This window comes from Lissotriton vulgaris, chromosome 2_1 (assembly GCF_964263255.1).
Source record: "Lissotriton vulgaris chromosome 2_1, aLisVul1.2, whole genome shotgun sequence".
Lineage (NCBI taxonomy): Eukaryota > Metazoa > Chordata > Amphibia > Caudata > Salamandridae > Lissotriton > Lissotriton vulgaris.
In genome coordinates this window covers 2,021,308,654-2,021,328,607 of record NC_141687.1, presented here as the reverse complement: position 1 = coordinate 2,021,328,607, position 19,954 = coordinate 2,021,308,654, and the positions used below count along the sequence as shown (strand labels likewise).

At 42.5% G+C, this 19,954-nt stretch overlaps 1 protein-coding gene across 2 annotated transcripts in view; it reads left to right on the top strand.

The window, feature by feature from the left end:
• The window catches only part of GABPB1 (GA binding protein transcription factor subunit beta 1), a 486,223-nt gene that overhangs the window by 101,515 nt on the left and 364,754 nt on the right, over window positions 1-19,954 (top strand). For both annotated transcript variants that reach the window (XM_086958248.1, XM_086958247.1), the window contains exon 5: window positions 19,746-19,940. In XM_086958248.1, the coding sequence (XP_086814374.1) occupies window positions 19,746-19,940 (195 nt within the window). The remainder of the gene's footprint in view (window positions 1-19,745; window positions 19,941-19,954) is intronic.

Genomic DNA, 19,954 nt, shown 5'->3' with positions numbered 1-19,954 from the left:
GAGTAGCAACGTGGAAAATGTGCACACATTTTACAAGACACGATTGTCTAGATACAGCATGGCGAAATGATGCTGCAGTGGGACAAGCAGTTCTTGGCCATCTATTTCATTGAGGTATTGAAATGCCCTGTAGCATTCCAAGAGCACACAACAACGTTCCGCTATCCAGCATCCATTTACATCCTGCCTTCATTTATTCATCCTGCTGACGCGTTTCAGGGCCACCATGCGCACTTCATCCTCTTCTGCAGGCAGTTTTGTTCTGCTTCCCATAGGTGGTGGTGCCCCTCAGCACGGCCAGGCCGCCGTGTAGGTAATCTCATTCAACAAAAATGCCCTGTAGCATTCCAACAAGCAGAAACAATTCCCAACATGTATCATGTAAAGACAATTTAAATAATGTATGCAATTTGCATTACACAAAAGGAAGAAACAAGGAGTCACTGGAGTTTTTAGAAAGAGGCAGTATTATTCACCAAGGAACAAAGGGAAAGGTCTTTCACATGACAATACAGTTAAACAGCACTGTACAGAGCAGATCATGTGACAACCCAGTGGCACTTGGTGCAAGGTGCTATATACAATTGGTGATAGTGAGGGTGCAAGTGCTAAAGTGAACAGCGTAATCGACGCATAAACTCAAGTATTTACATCAAATAATGGCTCCACAAAAAAAGTTGTAATCACTTAAAACAAGATTGTTAAAATTTGAACAGGAGCACAGAACGTGATATGCGTCATATGATTTATGCTGTAAAGTCGACGGCGTTTCGATCCCCTTTAGTCGGGATCGTCATCAGGACAGGGTTGTCGATGGAATCAGTGAGTAATACCCAGGCAGGGGAGCGTGGGTAGCTAAGGTCCATGCGGTCGCTCAAGAGTCGAAAGCTGATCGTTGATTGTATCTGATCAGCGGGCGGGACTTGCTGCGCCTGAATGAATCAGGGCAGCGGAAGGCAATTGGGGCTCTTCTACTGGGGGGCTGCTCGCAGTAGAAGAGCCCCAATTGCCTTCCGCCGCCCTGATTCATTCAGGCGCAGCAAGTCCCGCCCGCTGATCAGATACAATCAACGATCAGCTTTCGACTACTTAAGGTATTTAACCCGTTGCCAGCGCTGAAAATATTCCGCGCTAGTGCGGAACGTTCCATTGAGCTAATGAAATTGGAACGTTCAGCGGACGTGCGCAGCACTAGCGAGGTAGTGCACGTGACGACCGCTGAACGTTCCGCGCACTTAAGGGGTTAATAAGACAGCATAATTTACAAACAAACACTGGAACTTACTAAAAGAAAACAAGCTGCAGCGCACTAAGGACTTCACTATTCACCAGCCTCCTGAGACATTGTGGGATTTGAACGCCCACTGAGGGGTTTGATAAATAAACTGGATATGCCAATTAGTGCGCTTTTCCAGTGTAGTTTGTGCAGCTCATGATGAAGGGGCATGGTGGCCCTGAAACAAGTCGGCAAGATGAATAAATGCAGAGCATGAATGCAGGATGTAAATGGATGGATGGCAACTTCGACGTCGAGTATAAGAAGCCGATACCGTCATTGACGATACCGTCGATGAAAACTCCGTTGACTAAGACTTCACAGTCGTCGAGAGTTCCATTGTTGATGAAGGCTTCACTGATGACGTTGACTCCATCGTCGGCGAGACACCCACCGTCGATGATACATCCACCGTCGGTGACGATTCCACCTTTGACTGGCTCGACGACTGCATCATCGATAATTTTGCCAGTGACTACAGTTTCGATTCTACTGTCGACTCACTTCGTTTACAAAGCCCAGACAGTCACTGCAGCCTGATTTCCAGACACAAAAGATTTCACCTTTAGTTCCTAATTATCTTTTAAAAGTGGAGGAAATTGACAATGGCCCATTTGGGACAGCTCATAGTCCCTCGGAATTAAAAGTCAAGTGTCAGAGGATGAGGTCTATTTTGATGAGGAACAATATTACTAGCATTACCTAGTTCCTACAACACAATACCATCATTTTGGGTACTATGAGCAGCCGAGGCAGGAACCTGCTCAACTGCCTTCATCCCTAATTCAAGACCTACAGGCCATACTAACGGACTACAAACACAGATTTCCGCCCCAAGAGGAGCAAGTTACGGTGCCACCACCTCCACCTTTGGCATCAATGTCACCACCACTACCCCCTCCCACTACACCTAGGGTTACGCCACATCCTTTAATCCCTATGCCACCTACAGAGGACCCAGCCACTTCAGAGGAAGAGCCTGATGAGGGAGTAATTAATGATCTGCTTCCTCCAGCGGATGAATAGGATGATTATGAGGTACCACGCCGTCCCCTCCTTCTCGTCATCCTTCGGACTCTCCTCCAGAGGATATTGGAGGGTTTCATAACCTGATGGACAGGGCTACGGCCAGATTAAATCTGCCCACTATTGTCAAACAATCGGATTGCTTTCTTTAAGATTTTAAAGAACAATCAAGAAAATCAATAAGATCAATACCCATTATTGAATATATCTCGCAGGAGGAAATTGATGAAGACACCAGCTTCTGTAGTGCCGGGGCTGCGGAGACTTGACAAAAAATATAGAGCACCTGAGGATTCCCCTGCATGTCTTACAGGTCATCCCATAACAGACTCTGTGATTTCCCAAGTGGCCCAAAGGAGATCAAAAAACCTGTCCACTCCCATATCTACTACACCAGATAAGGAGGTTTGTCGCTTGGACTCTATTGGGAAAAGATTCTCCTCAATGTCCGCAATCACTATCAGAGCATCTAAGGCGCTAGCCTTTCTGTGCCGCTACGATCACCAAATGTGGTCCTATTTTGGAGCCATGAGTGATTTTATTCCAGAAGAAAACAAGGAAGTATTTAATAAGGTTCTGGCGGAAGGAGAACGCACAGCAGGTGAAATTATAGACTGTGCTATTCATTTAGCTACTACAAGCTTTCGACAACTTGCTGGTGCGGCTGTTTTGAGACACCAAGGATGGGTTAGAGCAACGTTCTTTCGCCCTGGAGTACAGTGAAAAATACTGGACATGGCTTAGGATGGAGATAGTCTATTCGGAAAACACATAGACAAAGCTCTCCTGGCGATAAAAACAGAAACCCCTCTAAAGCATTTGTACTCTACAATACCATGAGGTGCCATTTCGGGGAGCTCAAGGTTGTGGCTTTTCAAGCTATAGAGGAAGCTTCCAGAGAAATCAGAATTACCCGTCCTTCCAGCCACAAGATTGGCAGGGATATCAACAACAGTCCTATCAACGGCGAACAGCTGGTTTCTCCAGACAAGGCTCGTAGAAAAACCAGCATCGCAAGCACGCGACTCAGGTCGCAAACTGTGATCTCAACCGGGTACAAGCTACGTTTGCCGCCCCCTCAACAGGTGCAAACATTTCCAACCATATCAGTCAGTGGCGCGATATTACAACAGACAAGTGGGTATTGGACCTCATATCTTATGGCCACACACTAGAATTTACCAAGCGCCCACCAAACACTCCACCCAGGGGATCGCACACCCCTCAGCTTCACTTACTCAAACTGGAAGTGAAGATTATGCTAGAAAAAGGAGCATAAAAAGGGTTCCTATACTTCAGAGAAGGAAATGTTTCTACTCCCGTTTCTTCCTTATTCGCAAAAAAACAGGTGAGGGGAGACCTACCTTAGACCTCGGAAGACTAAACAAATTCCTCAAAAATCAAACCTTCAGAATGGTCACGCTCTCTGACATCCTTCGGCGCCTCAACAGCAGAGATTTCAAGACCTAGAGGATGCCTATTTTCATGCTCCTTTTCACCCAAAACACAGAAACTTTCTCCGATTCACAGTGGCTGGTACCCACTATCCGTTTCGCGTCCTTCCTTTCAGCCTCAGATCGGCTCCACAGATTTTTACGAAGTTTCTGGCCCCAGTGGCAGCCGCCTTGCGGAACAGAGGTCATCAAGTATTTCCGTACTTGGATGATTGCCTCCTGACAGCTCACCTGGCTCGTTTAGCGAAGGCTGCTACAGAGGATTGTGTGAACCTGTTTCACAACTTGGGCCTTTCAATAAACCAAAGCAAGTCATCGATCAATCCAAGTAAAACAATGACGTTTTTAGGGGCCGACTTGGCCACCATTCAGAACAAAGCTTCCCTCTCACAGGAAAGACTAGTCCGATTGCAAGCTTTGTCTCTCAGGCTTTCCAAAAGGTTGTACACTTCTGTGAGAACATACAAATATCTACTGGGCATGCTCTCCTCAGCAATCAACCTAGTGCTGCTAGCTCATCTGCATATAAGACCTCTGCAAGAAGAACTCTATTGTCAATGGATCCAAACTACGGGATCCTTTGACGACGTGATAACTATCACCCCCACGCTTGAAGTAGGCATTCAGATGGTGGACACTGAAGTCACATTTGTGTCAGGGTCTCTATTTTCTGCCAGTTATCCCGTAATTTATAGTCACCACTGATGCTTCCATGGAATGGTAGGGAGGTCTTCGTCAAAACCTTCAAATTCAGGGAAGACTGTCCTTGTCCCAGCATCAGATGCACATAAACAGGCTGGAGTTGAAAGCCATTTTCTCTCCCTGCAGGCCTTCCTCCCTCGAATAAGAGGTTCATCAGTATTGGTCTGTACGGACAACACTACAAGCATGTTTTATATCAACAGGCAAGGAGGAACCAAATCGCCAGCAACTATGGAGCTGGCTAACATTTCACCGGATATCCTTGACAGCGGAACATGTGCCAGGACTTCGGAATACTCTGGCCGTCACTCTGAGCAGAACAAAAGACAACTGCCACGAGTGGGAGCTTGAACAAAACAGTTGGACAGGATCTTTTCACTGTGGGGAAAACCAGCCTTGGTTTGCGACTCAATTCAATTCCAAATGCTAATTCTTTGCAAGCAGATTCCCTGTTCCAAATTCTCAAGGAGATGCTTTGACATTGCGCTGGTCATGGATGTATGCTTATGCTTTCCCCTCCATTCCACTGATACCCAGGGCTCTCACGAAACTGAAGATGGAACACTGCCGCCTTCTTCTAATAGCCACCAGATGGCTCAGAAAGCACTGGTACACGTAACTACTCCTCTTCTCGGAAGCCCAGCCCCTCCTTCTGTTACCAACACCAACTCTACTGAGCAGGAACGAGGGTCAGATATGTCATCCGGAGCCAGCGTCTCTTCATTTACATGTGTTGCTCCTGAATTCTTTGAATTTGAGGATTTAACCATTGAGGAAGAGTGCAAAGATATTATCACCAGAGCACGTGCTGATAGCACCAGCAAGACGTACAGACGGAAATGGAAACTATTTTGTCTGTGGTGTCGGCAAAATAAGGTGCACCCTTACCTCTCTACTCCAAAACAAATATTACCATACTTAATATCCTTGGCAAAATCAGGGTTGGCATATTCCTCCGTTAAGGTTCACCTCGCAGCTGTCTCCAGACATAGACACTCTCTGAAACACCCATCTCTATTCTCTACAAGAATTTCTTCAGCAATTCATGAAAGGATTGTTCCTTACTTTCCCGCCGGTCAGAGCTCCTCCACCGAAGTGACACTTGAATGTAGACCTATCACAATTGATGAAACAACCCTTTGACCCCATCCATAGGGCCGACATCAAATATCTAACATGGAAAGTGGCTCTCTTGTTAGCCCTCACATCAACCAGAAGGGTTAGCAGAATACAAGCCTTCACCATAAAACTGGACAAAATGGTTATTCTCAGGACAAATTCAAGATTGTTTTTTAATCTTTTTATTAACAACAATAACTGCAATATTTACATTGTAATATCTTACGATAATAGTCAAAATGGCAAACTTCAATTTACAGAGAAAGGTAACATGGTTCAAATCTTGCAGATAGTTACTTTTCTTGTGGTGATCTTGGTTCTGAGGGAAAGGGGGCGATAAGTGGAGCACATATATTACCACGGTATTCGTTCTGTTTGCCCCCACACCAGTGACCATTTCTTGGGACAGTCTCTTGCAACATAAACAGTTTTCTCTCTTACCATGCACCAGTCCATATCGGTTTTCCACTCTGCCAATGTGGGAGCTGTACAGGAACCCCATAACCTGGTCGCATTAAGTTTAGCCACTATCAGGCCCAGTGTCGGCCACAGTTTATCCTTACTGTTTAAATCTGAGGGTTCCCATATATTTAGTAACCTTCTTTTAGCTTTAATATCCATGCTAATTCCAAAGACATCCTTGAAACACTGATGGATGTCAGCCCAGTATTTCTAAATATGTTTACATTCCCACAGTATGTGGAGGAATGAACCTTCCTGACCACACCGTCTCCTACACTCCACATCATCTACTCTACCCATGTTAGCCCAAACCAGTCCAGTGATATATTCTATGAAGAATCTTAAGTTGGACCAGTCTCAAGCGAGCCGAGATAGCAACCTCCTCCAGTGCTTTTATGCTACTCGTTGTCATCCAGCTCTGATATATCCCCTTCCCAGTGCGTGCGAAACTTCATGAGTGGGTCTGGGGCATTGATAATCAAGTTTTTATATGTTAGCGATACTGCTTTACAAATCCAAGATTTATTCCTAAGGTTCCCTCTCAGTTCCACCTGAACCAACCGGTCATTTTAAGAACTTTCTTCCCAGATCCTTCTACGCCTGTGGAGTGAGCTTCTCAAACTTTAGACATCAAAAGATGTTTTAAATTCTCCCTGCAAAGGACTAAGCCTATATACAAAATGGATCAACTATTCGTGCCCTACGGGCAAGGCCACCAAGGCACTGCGGTTTCTAAAACTTCTATTGCAAGATGGATAGCAACCACAATTCAATTTTGCTACAATAAGGATGGCAAACCATTGTCGAGAACAGTGAAAGCACACTCCACACGGGCAGTCTCTACTTCAGCTGCCATGTTCGCGGGTGTGCCACTGGAAAGATGTGCAGAGCTGCAACGTGGAAAACAACGCATACATTCACGCAGCATTACTGTCTGGAGTCGACACAGCGGCCAGACGCAGCCGCGGGACAGGCAGTTCTACGAAACTTATTTCATTAAGGTGAGCCTCTTTGAGTAGAGGACTTCTATTCTATTGTCAATATCAATAGAAAATGTTAAAGATGTGCATTCCATACATTTGAAAGTTATTTGATTATGTTTGGAAGAAAGTAGATATATATTAATTGCCCATGTCAATGCCTTTAATATGTTTTTACTCTACACCATCACTTTCAAAAAGTATACCTTTTGTGAATGCATGGGGAAGCATTATTGGCCATACCCTCTATACACTTAGGTGCTTACTAAATGTATGTAATTGCTTACAATTATGATTCAAGCATGTAAATCTATGTAAGATACTCCAATGCTGGATAGGAAATTAGTTATTTACCTGGAACTGCAGTTATCCAGTATTGGTATCTTTCATATATTTACATGCAACCCACCCTCCGCCACGGAGAGGCTGCTCTGATTCTACAGTATTACTCTTCTCACTTGTGCTGGAAAATCTGAGGGTCACAGCCTCTCTTGGGAAGGTTCTAGAGGTTGCTGATTGGTTATATTTAAGTTTGGTTCTTTTTAGGTCTCAGCCTGGCGAAACCAGCGCATGCGCTGCTCTCGCCATGCAGAGGGCTTCTTGGAATCAATACAGATTCCGGGGCCATGTCCCAGCTCCGCCTTCAGTTTTTATTTGTGCGCGTCATTTGGCCTCACGAATTATGCAAAAGGCAGTGCAATGATTGCACCAGAGACATTTCAATCCCTCCTTGTTGCAACACTGTCCCCATTTGGCCCCGCCCATCAGGATTGGATCCTTTATCGGCAGCGTTAGACTATGGCCTTTAATTGCTGGGGAAGCACGATTTGTTTCCCCTTCCCTCTGTCTCTCTCCCCGAGACTTGTTTATTTCACTGATTTCCCCCACGGGCCACTTTCACTGCGCTTGTTTATTTTAATTTTCATCTTACTAAATTGCACAGGCGCGGTCCGTTTCGGCCCACTTGTAACATTGTGACTTGGTCCCTCTTTGTCGCACCCCCTGAAATGCCATCTCGCACCCCCCAGCCCCAGGGTGGGAACCCCTGAACCAGGTGGCCATCAGTCAAGCAATGCCGAGGAACCCGCAAAGTGATGAAGAGGAGGCAGGCTGGGGACCACCAGTGCTTCACGATTGTTTACTATGTGTTGGCAGTGGTGAACAGACAGAAGTAAACCGACACCCCGCGCCGTGTGTTTGTGCTCCCCTGGGACAGGGAATGTGGCCAGGGCTGTCCTGTGCACCCGAGCTCTTCCTCTAAGTCTATGCCAATGAGTCTTAATTCAGAGACCCACATTTATCACCTCCATTTCCTCACATTTGTACTTTTCTTAACATTAATTCAGCCAAATGTCGACAGGCAGTGAATTCCATTTCTTAAGACGTAGCTTGCATGTTAAAATTTCAGTAAGTCTAAAAGCTTGTCACCTCATTCGACAAATAGCGGTTATTTTATCTCCAAGCTTATTTTGTTGTCAAGAGGAGAGTGAAATGCCGAGCTGGTCCTGCAAGGATTCCGTCCTCCGGCCTGCCGAGTATGCACTCACAGAACGCTAGGTCACTGAAACGTGTCCTTGGGACTGTGCTTGTGGGCTGCAGATCACAAGTGGATGTATGCAGCAAGAACATAACCACCTCCCTCGCCAACTCACACCTTGTTGCAGTCTCCAACAGGAAGTCCAGTTCGAAGTCTTGAGATCTCGCGTGGCAGCGGCTGTATCCAGGGGGGAGGGGTGGTCCGTTGCCCAGGCATGCTGCCTCAGCAGATGCATCCCACAGGGACTTACAATAGTGCACTGTTGAGTGAAGTAGGGCTAATGCACCAGTGATATTCACAACTTGAACTATCTCACGATGATGACACGTGACCGACCTGTAGCTCTCCAGAGATACTGTTTCCCTGCAGCGGAAACTTCACTACAGACAAACTCCCACATCCCTGACCGACCCTTAGGATGGTAGCTTTGGTACTGAAGTAAAGTGTTCTGAGCCGTGGGTTTGGTGTACTATTTAGTTGCCAATTTGCCATCATGGGACATGATTACAAAGTCCAGGAAGTCAATTATTTCATTTTTAAAATTGTAAGTGAATCTTAGATCTGCTGAGCAAGAGTTCAGCCATTTAATGAAGTCAGAGATGCCAGATAAAGATGTCATTGATGTAGTACCGCCAGTGGAGCACATCATCAAAGAAGGGGTTTACAGTTTTGTAGATATATTTCTTCTCAAAGTCATCTACAAACAGTACAAATTCAAAATAATTTTGGGTTGATGAAATCTTAAGAAGTTCAATTAAGAATTCGGTTGGAACAATCACTGGACCCAATCTGGGTTCTAAGACATCTTTTATCACCTTTATTCCTTGTAATTTAGAAATGTTGGTGTAAAAGGATTTAAAATCCAGGCACACGAACAGATCCACCCTGGGGTCAAAGTTAGTATGCTCAATCTGGACAAGCATATCACTACTATCTTGTACGTAGGTGCAGGTGTTTCTTGAAAAATCTCTTCTAAATACATCAATGTATTTACGTAGGGACTCGAGAACTGAGCTGCATCTGGATACAATTGGTCTACCAAGAGGATACGATACACTCTTGTGCATTTTCGGCAAAGTGTAAAGGACTGGGGACCTTGGAGTCTTATTGTTTAAAAATTCAAGCTCGTGTGTACTTAGGAAGCCAAGATTCTTTGCTTTTGCGGTTACATCAAGCACCAGCTTTTAGATGTCAGTTAATGGATTAGATCTCAATAAGATATAATGTTTATTGTTAGACAATTGTCATTGTACTTTAGCTTCACAAGGTAATGTTTTTTGGACCACAATTCCTCTGCTTTTATCAACAGGCTTTATGGTGAAATCCGTTTTAATGTTATTAGGGCTTGCCATTTGTCAAGAGTGAGTTTATAAGAAATACTCTGAAATTTATCTTCGTTTTGTCACATATACTAAGCCAGCCTCCTACAGACTCTGTCTCTTTTGGGAAGATTCCTCATTGTGTTGTTGCCTTATTGGTTATAGTTCAAGTTCAGTTCTTTTTACAAAACAATATGGATAGGCTACACTCCACTGTTTTTTCATTCCATTCTGGGCCATAGTTATTGCATTTACTGATTTCTTAAAGATACCGTGGGACTCCCACTTCCGGGTTGATTCAAGCATGTGAATCTATGAAAGATACCAATACTAGAGAACCGTAGTTAGAGGTAAGTAACTCATTCTCATATATGTGTATATATATATATACTCTGGGCTCGTGTCTGCTTTTTCGGTGCTTGCTGGAAACTGCATGCTGCACCTGATCTCTTCAAGCGGCTTTTGATATATATATATATATATATATATGTGTGTGTGTATATATGAATATATATGTATGTATATGTGTGTGTATATATACATACATATATGTATGTGTGTGTATATATGTATATACACACACACACATATACATATATATTACCTACTGGCGATCGCCAGTAGGTATATATAGTTAGGATTTTTTTGAATAGGGATTTCTGAAAATTCTATGTTGAATAACTTTGGCGTTGATGGACGGAAATGGCTGAAATTTTCAGGAAAATGGCACGTTTGGTTTCTGAGCGTCCCCTGAAAGTTTGGGGGGGTTTCGTCAAGCGGGGGCCGAGAAAAAAGGGGGGGTCCCAAAACGTGTTTTTAACATTGAGTTTTCCATAGGGCGGTTGGACTCACTTTTAGCTCTAACGGCTGAATGGATTTCCACAAAACTTGGCAAAATTGTAGGGACTGGTAGCCCGATGTGCCTTTGCTATGTCTCAAGATATATGCTCCAGTGAGTGGTTTTTACGAAAATTAACTTTGAAAAATATATATATACTGATGTCATTTGAGATGTCATCAGTGATGTTACTGACCATGTCCTGAATGATGTAATATGTGACATGACCAGCAGTGGATTGCGGGTGCGCAATATATAGTTAGTGCAACTAACTATATATGCGAATTTCAATGGTTTTGTGTGAGTAAAATAAGGTTTTGTAAATGCTAATTCCTAACTATATATGGTCTATAACCTATGGTTTTTTCAGTGAATTTTATATATATATATATATATATCTATCTATCTATCTATCTATCTATCTATCTATCTATCTATCTATCTATCTATCTATCTATCCTACTGGCGGTTGCCAGTAGGTAGTTATAGTTAGGATTGGCTACCATAGGAAATTCCGAACATTCTATTGGGAATAACTTTGGCGCCGATTGAGGGATCTGCCTGTAATTTTCCTTAAAATGGTCTTGCTGCACTCCGCTCCTTCCCTGAAAGTTTCGGGGAGATTCGTGAAGTGGGGGCTGAGAAAAAAGGGGGGTCCCAAAACGTGTTTTCTCCATGTTAATTTCCATAGGACGGTCTGACAAGTCTACAGCCCGAACCGCTGAACGGAATTACGCCAAACTTGGCAAAATTGTAGGGACTGGTACGCAGATGTGCCTTTGCTATGTTTGGTGAAAAATTCGCCAGTGGTTTTTATGAAAATTAAGTTCAAAAACACATATATATCTATAGGCTCGCTGCCGGCGCTCCCCGATGCGCGTACCGGGGAGCGCACCCGGCGCGCTACGGGAGTGCCCGAGCGAAAGCTGATTGGCTGTCAGGTGTCTGTCAACATTCTAAACAGTCCGGAGAGTCCGCCATCTTGTGTCTCGGTAGAATCGAGACACAAGAGGTGAAAAAAGAAAGGGGGATATAATTAAAAGGGGGCAGAGTAAGCTCCCTCTGACCCCCTAGGTTTTCTGAGGGTGGCCTAGAAGGACCATGAAGGGCTAAACCTTTTTTAAAAAATTTTTTAGCGGGGTGAGCGCCGGCGGCGCTCCCCGGTACGCTCTTCGGTACGCGGACCCTGAGTGCACCACGGGGAAAAAGAGTGTAAAAAATATAGAGAAAAAAAAAGTTGAGTGTTTAGAGGAAAGTGATGCATTGCTGGAGTGTGACAAAAAAATGATGTAACTCCAGCAATGCATCCTTTCAAATGGGGCCGGGCCCATGTGAAAGGGCCTGCAACAGTCTTACGCCTGCTGTGAAACAGGCGCAAGATTTGGACGCAACAGCATCATAAAAGTGACGCAGTGATATCTCTTAGATTTCACTGCGTCACCTCTACGACCCTTTCTTGCGTCAATACACCCCTTTTGTATACATTACACCTGACGTAGGTATAATGTGGCGGGCTGGGAGGGGTTTACAAAGTGACGCATCTACCTAAATGCGTCACTTTGTAAATATGACTCAATAAGGTGCCTTTTTAACAGCACTGGTGCGTCACAAAAAGTGACGTACCGCTGGCGTAAAAGTGACGCATGGCCTCATAAATGAGGCCTTTAGTCTTCTACTCATGCGTCATATTAAATATATGACGTATTATGTCGCAAGTACTTACAGATACGTTAGTATTTCAGACGTATCTGTAAGCGCAAAAGTGATGCATTGCTGGAATGTCACAAAAATTATGCCACTCCAGCAATGCATCCTTTCACATGGGGAAAGTACCATGTGAAAGGGCCTGCATCAGTCTTACGCCTGCTGTGAGGCAGGCCCCAGATTTTGACACAATTGCGTCCTAAAAGAGACTCAGTGAAATCTTATAGATTTCACTGCTTCTCCTCTACGACCCTTTCTTGCGTCAATACACCCCTTTTGCATACATTACTCTTGACGCAGGTATAATGTGGCGCAGGGGTTTACAAAGTGACGCATCTACCTAGATGCGTCACTTTGTAAATATGACTAAATAAGGTGCATTTTTAACAGCACTGGTGCGTCACAAAAAGTGACGTACCAGTGGCGTAAAAGTGACGCATGGCCTCATAAATGAGGCCTTCAGTCTTCTACTCATGCGCCATATTAAATATATGACGTATTATGTCGCAAGTACTTACAGATACGTCAGTATTTCAGACGTATCTGTAAGCGCAAAAGTGATGCATTGCTGGAGTGTGTCACAAAAATGATGCAACTCCAGCAATGCATCCTTTCACATGGGGCCAGGTCCATGTGAAAGGGCCTGCATCAGTCTTACGCCTGCTGGGAAACAGGCGCAAGATTTGGACGCAACAGCGTTATAAAAGTGACGCAGTGATATCTCCTAGATTTCACTGCGTCACCTCTACGACCCTTTCTTGCGTCAATACGTCCCTTTTGCATACATTACACCTGATGTAGGTAAAATGTGGCGCAGGGGTTTACAAAGTGATGCATCTACCTAGATGCGTCACTTGTAAATATGACTTTATAAGGTGCATTTTTTACAGCACTGGTGCGTCACAAAAAGTGACGCACCGGTGGCGTAAAAGTGACGCATGGCCTCATAAATGAGGCCTTCAGTCTTCTACTCATGCGTCATATTAAATATATGACGTATTATGTCGAATACTTACAGATACGTCAGTATTTCAGTCGTATCTGTAAGCGCAAAAGTGATGCATTGCTAGAGTGTGTCACAAAAATGATGCAACTCCAGCAATGCATCTTTTCTTACCCTTCCACACCCCTGTTCCTTTTCTACATTTTCTTTGAATATCCACATTCCCCATGTTCACTCTCCTTCTCCTTACTTTCCTTCCCCACACTCATCTTCTTTCAGTCCCCCTACTTCACTTCCTTTCTCCTCTCATACCTTTCTGTTCTTTCTTACTCATTTTCCTCCCCTTTATCAATGCACTCCACTTCACTTACTCTTTTTCATTTTTTTAAGAATATAGCTCTTTGATGAGAATTGGAGGTAGTTCTGAAAATAACTTTTTTTTTTCTTCTTTTTTCTTTTTTTAGAACAAGAACAAAAACAGGGAATGGAAACTGCTCAACAGGAGCAAAAAAAACAAAAAAAAATTAGGGGTGGGAACGGCAGCGATGGAAATGCTCGAACCATGAGCAGAACACTTTGCTCCCCATAGCAAAGTAGCTGATCACAGTCTCTGCATTTAAGGACGCCTTTGTTAAATGCAGGCTGAATGTTTGGAACCAGCTCTTGCGATCTCCCCCTTACCGATGTTGTTGGTCCTCCGGTTGATGTAGAGGCCCCATCACTGGGAACCTCTTGTCACAGAGCCCTGACACTTTCCCGGGCAAAATTCTGGGGGTGCCTCCTCTCCACATGGCGAATCATTGTAGAGTTCCCAAAAGAATATTTTTTTAGTGGGGTCACCCTGTGTGACAGATCCTGCACTCCACTTTTGGAGCATTTACCTTCTTCTGGTCATCAGGAATTGAAAAAAACTTCCAGATGAAATGTTCTTTCACCTTCGGCTGAGGAGGCTCTTCATCGATGAAATCATTGTTGTCATCTTTACTGCTGGATGGTCTGGCAGCCATGATAATCCAAGATATCCAACAAAGAACCGAGAGCAAAAAGGCAGGTCTTGCAGTCACAAAAGTGAAAGAAGAAGTGAAGGAAATGGGTGGCAATTTCATTCTTTGTAAAAAAAACTGTTAGTAACCAATGAAAAGTGTTATTTTAAGGTCACATGACTTGACGCGCTTACGCTGCGCGCACCGAAGCGCTTCCGGGGGCGCTTACGCGGCGCGAACGTAGGCGCTTCCGGGGGTGCATACGCGGCGCGTACGTAGGCGCTTCCGGGGGCGCTTACGCGGCGCGCCTAAGTGACATTTCGATAGTTTCACGGAAATGCAAAATCATTTTCATTTCGTAAATCAAAAATACTGCTTTCATATGTATGGTACTAAATGTCTTGCATTATTATTTACTTTTCATTCATATTTTTTTACACGAATGCAGAAGTAGTGCTCTGGGTGCGCTCTCCGGAGAGCTTACCGGTGCGCGCACCCAGAGCGCCCCAGGAAAAAATGATTAAAAAAAAAAAAAAGTTCGAAAATATTATTATAAAAAAAAAATAATAATAATACCTACACAAAACAGCAAAAAAAAAATCGTAGGTTACAAACTCGATATAGAAAGGAATTAGCTTTTAAAAAACCTTTGAAATTCAGTGAAAAAACCAGAGGTTTCACAATCGTTATAGTTAGGAATTAGCATTTTAAAAAACATTGAAATTCACTGAAAAAACCATAGGTTTCACAACACTTATAGTTAGCTGAACAGTTTACTCATACAAAACCATTGAAATTCACACGTTATAGTTAGTTGGACTCACTATAACTCGCACGCCCGCAATCCACTGCTCATGATGTCACATATTACATCAGAAAAGGGGGTGGTGATGAACAGAGTGTCTGAATTAAGCAGACCACTCTTACCCAGTCCAAAGATCAGGGCTTGATCCATCGCCGTTTTTTAGCTCACTGCACCATCCCAGCTCAGAACCTGGCTACATGCAAATTAGTCTGTTCCTGTCCCAGTGCATGATGGGAACAGGGCAAACCAAACTACCAAGCCAATTCTTATACTGGGAAGGAAACAAGCTTCCGGGGACCGGTTTCTGGCATTTTAGCCGTCGTCGGCCCGGCTTTCTTGAATCCTGATGGTGCAGTGAGCAGGGGACTCATGTCTGAGTATACCCTGCCACACCTATAGTGGCCAAAAACGATTCAGAAAAGGGGGTGGTGATGAACAGAGTGTCTGAATTAAGCAGACCACTCTTACCCAGTCCAAAGATCAGGGCTTGATCCATTACCGTTTTTTAGCTCCCTGCACCATCCCAGCTCAGAACCTGGCTACATGCAAATTAGTCTGTTCCTGTCCCAGTGCATGATGGGAACAGGGCAAACCAAACTACCAAGCCAATTCTTATACTGGGAAGGAAACAAGCTTCTGGGGACCGGTTTCTGGCATTTCAGTCTTCGTCGGCCCGGCTTGCTTGAATCCTGACATGGTCAGTGACATCACGGATGACATCTCAAATGACATCACTGATGACATCATCCAGTGTCTGTGTGTTTCTGTAAAGTTAAAATACAATTAAGTTATCAAGACTGATGCAAGCCCTTTCACATGAGGCTGGGCCCATGTGAAAGGATGCATTGTTGGAGTTGGGTCACTTTTGTGACACACTCCAGCAATGCATCACTTTTACGCCTACAGATATGTCAGAAATACTGACGTATCTGTAACTCCTTGCGACATAATGCGTCATACATTAAATATGACACATGAGTAGAAGACTGAAGGCATCATTTATAAGGTCATCCGTCACTTTCATGCCATTGGTGCGTCAGTTTTTGTGATGCACCAGTGGTGTAAAAAATGCACCTTGTTGAGTAATATTTACAAACTGACGCATCTAGGTAAATGCGTCACTTTGTAAACCCCTGCGCCACATTGTACCTGCGCCAGTTGTAATGTATGCAAAGGGGGCGTTTTGACGCAAGAAAGGGTCGTAGAAGTGACGCAGTGAAATCTATGAGATTTCACTGCGTCACTTTTAGGACACCGTTGCCTCAAAATCTTGCGCTTGCCTCACAGCAGGCATAAGACTGACGCAAGCCCTTTCACATGAGGCTGGCCCCATGTGAAAGGATGCATTGCTGGAGTTGCGTATATGGACAAAGTCACACACCTCCCAGCCACCCACACACACACTCTCCCTCACATACAAATACTTGAACAACAAATCAATAACCCATATAGCCACTCATATAGCTACTGATCAAAACATGCAGCAGCTTACACAGCAACAGACCTACTGAAGCACATATTCAGACAGTTTAGTCACTAACCAATGCATTCAGTAAGACACATTTAATCACTCACTTATACAGTAAGTCACGCACCTACTAAATCCTTCACCAGACACTCATACATCCACTCATTCTTCAATATGTAAATTATTACCTTTAACTTAATTGTATTTTAACTTTACAGAAACACACAGACACTGGATGATGTCATCAGTGATGTCATCAGTGATGTCATTTGAGATGTCATCACTGATGTCATCAGTGAAGTCACTGACCATGTCATGAATGATGTAATATGTGACATCATCAGCAGTGGATGCGGGCGCGCGAGTTATGGTGAGTCCAACTAACTATAACGTGGGAATTTCAATGGTTTTGTATGAGTAAACTGTTCAGCTAACTATAACTGGTGTGAAACCTATGGTTTTTTCAGTGAATTTCAATGGTTTTTTAAATGCTAATTCCTAACTATAACGATTGTGAAACCTCTGTTTTTTTCACTGAAAAATATATATATATATATATGTATGTATATATATATATATATATATATAATTTTTGCAACAAATGATCCAGCACACAAATCAATGTATTAAGAATCTGTATAATAATAGTCATTGAGCACAGGTCAAAAAACTAAAAAAGTTCAGTAGCAGAGTCTTCGGATGTTTTTTTTAAAGTTTAATCTTTATTTGATTCTTCACTCATGTAGCCAACGCGTTTCGTCCTCCACGGACTTTTTCAGGGCAAATGTGGTGAACTCTTCTTGATATTGAATAGATATATGTTCTTCCATCCAGAAAAAACGGCAATGTATATTTAGATTTATTCGTTTATTCGGTGAAAAAACATTTCAATTTCATTAGGTGTGATGATACGGGTCGGATAGCCCAGTGTAACAGGAATTTGCAGGAGTAGATCAGGCCGGCTCCATCGCGTGGCATCTTCTCTTGTGACATCACATGCTACTGAACTTTTTTAGTTTTTTGACCTGTGCTCAATGACTATTATTATACAGATTCTTAATACATTGGTTTGTGTGCTGGATCATTTGTCGCAAAAATTGTATGTTAGAACAAGTTTCTTGTTCTGGGAGGTCTAGGGAAAAGAATCTCCGATCCGTGGCAACATACAAAAAAACTAGGCAGCATACAGGATAGGTGCAATTGTGCTTAAACCCCTTTTCCCACTTTCTTTCCAATATATATATATATATATATATATATATATATATATATATATATATATATATATATATATATATACACATATTACAGATGCACACTCAGAAGTGAGTTTGCTGAATCACCAAGGTTTAATCCTGTATACATATAGTATGTGTGTAAGAAAATCAAGGAAAATATAAGATGGGTCTAACACAAAAGGACTAGGTATTCTAAATACACTATAGTCTTAATTGGATCAAAACATAAACTATACCATTTTATTCTTAGGTTAAGCAGCCAATTAAAAGAGAACACAACCGGAACATAAATCAAGTAGAAATTTATAAATTGGCGGGGTGGAACTCGTAGACTTCATGTTTTCTATGAAGGAAAATAATATATTAGTTTGAGAAGACACTGGTATCATGTGACCAAAAGAGACCGGTTGCTAGGGTTAAATATAGGGAAGGTGAATGGAAGATGACGCCATCAATAATAAATGCAGAATGAATGTTTGATAAGTGTCTGAAGAATAATTAATTTTGCGTTTATTCAGGCTAACAGCACAGACCAAGTCAATAGACAGTATGTTCGATCTTAGTTGGTATAACATTTATAAAAAGTCATCCGAAAAATAAAATCCTGGGATTCCAGCATGATGATGCACTCCCAAGCATATCGAAAACTAAAATAAATTAATACAAATTGCATATAACCACTTCACAAATCAGCTAAAAGTTGCTGTTATTTTGCTATACTTCTATCTGTTTCAAGGGAATCTGCTAAGCTACTAAGTTGCAGCTGAAAATGAAAAACTGAACTATTAAATAGCACACAATTAAGGCAACAGTTATTCATAATAGAAAAGTCTCACCAAAGGAATTAACCACAATTTACTGGGAAATTTGTAAAAAAGGCAAAATAAGGACCAATGGGAAACTGTTTTAACAACTTGTCAAGGAATAGGCAGGTTCTTTAATCAATTAGGAGAAGTGACAAGAAGTGAAATAAAAACCACTGTCTAAACCTAGTGTAGAAGGATATTTTGCATGGTGTATGAATAATTCCGAGATATTGCTCATTAGCTCCTGATTATTTTATTACAAAGGTAATGCTAGACGTGTATTGGTTGAAGTAATGTGGTTTACGTTTTCACAGTAGACTTAATGATAATACTTGTGTTAAGTAATAGAGCAGTCCTCCTTTTGAATGTTATTAGAAGGTGACCATAACTCTGGAAGTTCAGGCCTAATGTATTTCGACCAAGGCATGGCACTTGTTCCGTCAAAGGTTGGCATTCTCAGTATGCAGTGAAAGAGGGACGGTATCTGGGCCCAATCTGGGAATATCACAACTGATTGTCTTTCAGCTTGCCCTCAATGTAGGTAATAAAAATAAAGAAGATTGTTCACATTTGAGAGGGTGAATAGAGGAAAGGGTCAGAAGAACGATTAAAGGCTTGGAGTTCAATCAAAACAAATCTTAAATGTATAGCTATTGACTTAAATTAAGGTTATCCCTACTTACAAAGACCTGGCAATGCTTCAAATATTGTAATACTCAGTTTAGATTCGGTTTCACAATGCAGATTGAATAATAAAAAATGGGACATTTTTGTTAATTCAAGTAAACCCAAAGAAAATGAGATGATAAAAATAACGAAACCCTCAATACATATTGAACTAACAGAATTAAAATAAGTGTTTCTTAAAGGGAACGTATGTCCACTATGGAGAGTGCTGCTAGCCAATAATGTAGGAGTAATTTAATGTGTCGAAGGCACATCAGCAGAATGGCACAAAATAACTTTGAACTTTGATGCTCTCCACAAAATGTTTTATGTTGGAACGAAAGATGTGATGTAAATACTGTTATTTCAAACAATTCTTATTTAACTACTTTTTCCCTGTATTTAATGTCTTTGTGTAGCATGGGGCAGATATCAATGCTAAAGACATGCTGAAGATGACCGCTCTTCATTGGGCTACAGAGCATAATCACAGCGATGTGGTGGAACTCTTAATCAAATATGGAGCTGATGTTCATGCGCAAAGTAAATTTTGCAAGACCGCTTTTGACATCTCATTAGACAATGGAAATGAAGACATTGCTGAAACATTGCAGGTATTTAATCTGCG